This window comes from Pollachius pollachius, assembly GCF_949987615.1.
Source record: "Pollachius pollachius genome assembly, chromosome: 7".
NCBI classification, from domain to species: Eukaryota; Metazoa; Chordata; class Actinopteri; order Gadiformes; family Gadidae; genus Pollachius; species Pollachius pollachius.
Genome location: NC_136940.1, coordinates 4,332,226 through 4,337,911, shown reverse-complemented (window position 1 = coordinate 4,337,911; position 5,686 = coordinate 4,332,226). Strand labels below are relative to the sequence as shown.

Genomic DNA, 5,686 nt, shown 5'->3' with positions numbered 1-5,686 from the left:
AACTTGTATGTGTATTCCTATATGCACAATGCCTCTCAGAAAATAAACCTAGGTAAAAACAATTAGGTTTGATGAGTGGAATTTGAGCAGAGGAGGAAAATCATGATCTTTCTTTACTGTGTTTCCATTTGCTATAGCAAATGGAAACACAGATCATAACACAGATCGTGATTTTCCTCCTCGTGGTGGACAAGGTGGATTGGTTTAAACAATATTGCATTATGTTTTGTTCTAATCAATTTGATAAAACAATATTTATAATTTTTAGAGAGAATTATAACCGATATACTGAAGTAGGAACTTTCGATATGTAGTTCATATGTCTTTGTTTCCAGCCGGACCAATTATCCACAGGAACAACGTGGAAGTTTAGTTGTTGCGCGCTGAACTTGTTTTCCTACTTTGTTGTTACTACACCTAGAATGGATATTCCTGGCAAGTATTTTCTATTTGTGAAAATAATCTAATATGTATCTTACCTACGCGGTGTGTGTTATCTACTACCGGGTCGCGTCGCTAGTTCAGGGTGACTACTAACTAAGGGTGGTACTAGTAGCTAGCTAACCAGGGATAACTAAGATATCTACTGTATCAATACAATCGGCAGTAATGCAGATTAGTGAAGGTGTTTTGCCCTGATCGTTATTCAAATGTACCTCATAAGTCAACGTTACGTCCCCAGTTCGACTGCATTGACGAAGATTATTAGTATATCACAATTGACTAATGCCAACTAAGCAGACTAAGAGTACAAGAAGATTTAGCTATAAAATAAACCTCCACATCCGTGGCGAATTAATGTGTGATTTTTATGTTTTAAGTGTTATTTCCTCCACATGATGTGTGTGCGCCATATGTTAAGATATAGTATGTATAGTAAGCTTCCTTAGAGACAAGTAACGTTAGTGTTTTGTTCTAACATGCGCAGTTTGCACACGTAAAAAATGGGATTTTTTATTTATGTTCAAGTAAGGGACCATAGCAGTCACATCCAGGCACTATGATGATGTGTGGAATTCACAAAAGTGGTTATTGTCCAAACAAACAACTGTACCCAACCTTTTCAGGTCCAAATAAAGACAACATCCGTGCAGGATGCAAGAAATGTGGCTATCGTAAGTACTAATCTAATAACCTATAAATAAACTGTTCTCTCCTCTATTTGGTCCCCTAGTTTAACGTGGACTGTTGTGTCTTTCCAGCGGGTCACCTGACATTCGAGTGCAGGAACTTTGTGCGCGTTGATCCCCAGAAGGACATCGTTCTGGACGTGAGCAGCACCAGCAGCGAGGAGAGCGAGGAGGACCTTCCGGAAGCCCCCCGGGACGACAAGCAGGGTCGCAGTGGACGCTCTAAAGGTAAAGCAGACAGACGGAGATAGTGGCTAAGCCCCGCCCCTTCCGGTAGAGCCCATGGGACCTATGAGATCGAAAAATATGAATGGGTTTCAATGGAGAGAAAGTAATTATCTTCTGGTCCCAGTCTTTATATGCCCCGGATTACACATATGTTGTTTGTGGGTTTAAATGATAATTTTTCATGTCAAGAGTTTGACCGTTTATTGTGCAACTGTTCAGTTAAAGGCTGTAGAGAAAACACAATGAGAACACGTCTCGTATGTGACGTCACGCTCCCTGCGACTGGCGTGAACAAGACCGACAATCTCCCCATCGGCATAACTGAAACTCTCCACATGCCCCGACTTATAATGGTTTTCACCTCTTTCGATGCTTTTATCCTCCCCTTGGAAAAAAGAGGTGAAGTGGAGCAGAGAGATCATTTCAACCATTGGATTTCTGTTCATCTCTTCACATAGCAATGTTAAGAGATGTGATCCAGTCTATTTCAGATAATATGGATCGTTCGCTCCAACTCCCTCCCTCTCCTGAGCATTGATTGGTCTTATCGTTTTTACATCTTTGGATCAGGCTTTCAACAGGCTTGATGCCAGACTGATCTCATGAGAGTAACAGGATGCGACAAGCCTGATCGGGATGCTCACACAAAGCCAATCAACATCTGCCAGTAACATGAATGCACCAGTGTATGTACGTTAGGCCACACTCGTTGAGCTCTTGGATACAAATGCACTAATAAATATCTTTACTAGTGCAACTGCCAACTTATAAATTAGCGATCTCCTGCAGTCCAATATGCATATCGGGCGACTCCAAGTCGGGTCCTGTTCCCAAATCGGGGAAATAACCCTATTTTTCTACTTTGAGGGCTGTTTCTCTTTAATCCGTTCTTCATATGATCTGTAGGATCCCGTGACGATGACCGCAAACACAAGACGAAGAAAAGCCGGGATAGAAAATCAAGGAAAAGGTAAGCGGCTCCTGGTGTCGCATCAACTAGTGTATCAAAATGCAAGTTTGAGTCATTCCCAAGCACCGACCTCTTAAATGTATTTCGCTCCTGCCCAATTGCTCTTTCTGCCCCACAGGTCTGGCTCTTCGTCCAGTGACGAGGACGAGGTGAAAAAGAAGAAGCGGCATTCCTCGTCGAGCGATGAGGAGAAGGTGAAGAAGAGCAAGAAGAAGAAGAGCCATAAAAAGAAAAGCAAGAAGCACAAGCGGGAGCAGGAGAAAACGCAGAAGAAGAAGCAGAAGAAGAAGAAGCGGCAGGCCTCCTCGGACAGCTCCAGTGGCTCCTCAGACACGGACTGAAGCGGTGGGACTTTGAGGAACTCCTGGAGCCGGGTTCACGATCCACTCGCCGCACCCTTCTGCAGCAACGTCACGTGAGGAAAAGTTATGAATACCATCCGATTTCCCCCCACTGGGGAGATTTCCTTTGGGATGTGCAGACTTCTGCGTTATTTTCTATTCAGACAAACTGGAGTGTATTCAAGGTTACTGTGTGTTGAATACGTCATTCCAAAGTTTTTTTATCAGTGTTTTCGTTACGTACATTCATCAGGGGAAAAATACACATTTGACATGATTGTTGGCCAATATGTTGACTGTCATTCTATTGTGGTGCTGAACAAGAACTGCAAACTTGCAGACCTAAACTTCTTGGTTCCTTCTCTTTGTTGCTCCAGTGTTTTTCCATCTTTTTCATGTAATACAATTGGGCCAATTATCTTTGTGTGCTGACGACAATATTTTGCATTGTCTAAGAAACTGTCTGCTAGTTGATATTCGCACTTTAGGTGACCTCAGAAGCTAGATGAAATTATGTTTTAAACAAAATTAAGTCTAAATCCCATTCTGTTTTTGTCTTAATTATGTGCAAAGAATGCAACTGTTTTGAAGGGATGTATTTTTGTTTAGTTAACCACAGCTCTTTGGAAACTACATTTAATTATGTTTTTTTTGTCCTTCCCTGATCGTGATGAGCCAATTTCGGTGTCCATTTTATAAATTCTCGTGGAATGTCATTCTTAAGCGTCCCTTCATTTACTATTATTTCTTTTCTTTTTTTTTTTTCTGGAGCCAAACTTTGGGTAATAAAATATTTTTTCACTTTTCATTTAATTCGATTTCATGATATCCATAGTATAAACCCTAGGCATAATGTAGTTTAAAAATGAGCAAGCCTCCGTCGTACAGAAACCCGACTGCAATGCGATCAAAGGAGCTCTGGGCCCCTCTAGTGGTCGGCAGTGGTTATGCAGTAAATCATACATTTAATTGAGTAGGCAGCCACAGAGATGAGCGATTTTGCTGAGATAGCTGTATTGTGGACGTTCAGGATCAAACCTTGAACTCTTGATGGGGTCGAAACACCTTAGACCATTTGTTTTTTTCCTATTCCTTTCGTTTTGTACACATGTTATCACATGTAAAATATCACACGTATCCACCTGTAATTGTAAGTGTTTGTATGTGTATTCACTGCTGGGTGGAAGCAGACCTTTATAGTCTGGACCGCTCATGAGCCCAGGCATGTGGCTACAGGTTGGCCAACAGGCCGCTCCAGGGAGCTGACACTTATTTGCAACACAGAGGTTTTAACTGACAATCACAGAACCTAGTCAAGTAATTACAAGTTAATTACAAAACTTTTACATAAGCTGTTATTTGTGTCTTGCCAGACAAGAAGATAAGTTTGAGGTAATTTGCTTTCTGGATGCTCTTTGTGCTTTGTTTTCGGAGCGGGCAGGTGTTTATAAAGGGGCCCATTAACTTCTCGTTGCCTCTAGGTGCGGTACGTGATACAAATCCGCAGACATCTTGACAGCTTCACGCACGACTGCAGATCCGCGCACTCGGGATGACAAGGTTTCCCGCTCTTCTTATTTCTAAATGTCCGGAGGGTGCGTTTATTATATGTTTTAATACACAACTTCCAAACTTCAACTGGCGGTGTTTTCCCAGACAGTGTACTGTGAATGGAACGGGGCGCTACTTGGGCAAGGCAAGGTGGAGATTATGTTCAAAACAACAGACAAGACTTTCTGCAAGTTTAGGGCTATGTGTTTTCGATCACCTGTGTGTACCATATGTTTTTCAAATTTAAAAACGAACCAAATTAGGATTAGGTACCAAAGTATATATCATGTGTATTTCATGCAATCAGCATTCTCTGATACACTGAAACGCTGTAGAGTGCATCGCAATGCGTCCGGCCTCGTTCCCCCAAAGTAAAGTAAAAAAAAAAAAACATGAAAGCAGAAAGAGTCAATAATTGTCCAGATGGGAAGAGAATGCATGGATACAGACAGATATTAAAGCAGAGCGAAGGGCCTCCAAGAGCAAAGAAACCAATGAGCAAACCATATGTTCTTCTGCATAAGACAAATAATAGCCTTGTCTGTTCTCAACAGCTCATTGGGTTTTATCGAGCCCGCCGGGCTTCATAGGTAGGCACTAGGCAGATAGAAAATGAGCCTCCATCGAGCCATAGAAATGAAAACGAGCCGGTCAAAGTTATCTAGTCGAGAGTTTTGTTGCCGAGGAGAATAAACTCCCCAACCCGCCCTCCCCTCTATTCCCATCTTCTCTCTCTCTTTGCAGCCATTACCGGAGCAGGAGCCGTGACTTTTTATCCCCCGAAGAAGAAGGGAAACGTTTCCAAAGAACGCGGTAAAAACAAAATGGATCATTGAAATAAAACCATAGAGCTAAACGATCTCTATTAAAACAGTAGGGGGCCATTCCATTATCGTTTCTTTTTCTTTCATAACGTCATAACATTTCGCTTGTGTTACGTTTGTTTTTCTCAAAGTCTTCCAGTTCCCTATAATAAAGTCCTCTCAGAACTTCCACAGCGCAACCAAAAGGGAGCGTTGCTCGACCGATGAGCACGAGGACGCTCCGACTCCTCTCTTCAAACACAAACTGTTCCCTAACCTTCAAATCCTCCGCCACGGCAGCATAATATCTTTCCCCCGAAAAACAAAGTGAGAATCCCTTACACTGCATTTCGATGGAAGCAGCACAAGCTGAGAGATGGCGCCGCTGTTGCGCCCGTTAACCACAGTTGAAATATTATTTCAAAGATATACACTGCCGCTGCTGCTGCATCGCATGAGACTGCGTTGCACCCGTGGGCCAAAGGGCGGGAGCAGGTCAGCGTCTCAACCTTCAGTGTTGCCAGATTGGGCCAGATCCCCCCCCCCCAATCTGGCAACCCTGGCAGGAGCGCACTGCAACCCTGCAACGCTGCAAGGTAGGGCCACACCAAACGCGTTACTCGCGTAAGGGGCGTCGAAAATCGGCATTTTTGCATAGGGAAC

At 42.9% G+C, this 5,686-nt stretch overlaps 1 protein-coding gene across 1 annotated transcript; it reads left to right on the top strand.

Annotated features, from left to right (window-relative positions):
* The first annotated feature begins 352 nt into the window (after positions 1 to 352).
* srek1ip1 (SREK1-interacting protein 1) lies at positions 353 to 3,477 on the top strand. Its single transcript, XM_079740405.1, has 5 exons — positions 353 to 435; positions 1,068 to 1,115; positions 1,203 to 1,358; positions 2,265 to 2,328; positions 2,447 to 3,477. The coding sequence occupies exons 1-5, from the start codon at positions 423 to 425 to the stop codon at positions 2,667 to 2,669; spliced, it is 504 nt and encodes a 167-aa protein (XP_079596531.1). The 5' UTR covers positions 353 to 422; the 3' UTR covers positions 2,670 to 3,477.
* Positions 3,478 to 5,686: the final 2,209 nt, after the last annotated feature.

Bases quoted from the DNA above. Each gene is read 5' to 3' on its own strand.
- srek1ip1 (XM_079740405.1), top strand. The intron at 1,116-1,202 runs GTAAGTACTAAT...GTGTCTTTCCAG, and splicing joins ATGCAAGAAATGTGGCTATC to CGGGTCACCTGACATTCGAG. The intron at 2,329-2,446 runs GTAAGCGGCTCC...TCTGCCCCACAG, and splicing joins GATAGAAAATCAAGGAAAAG to GTCTGGCTCTTCGTCCAGTG.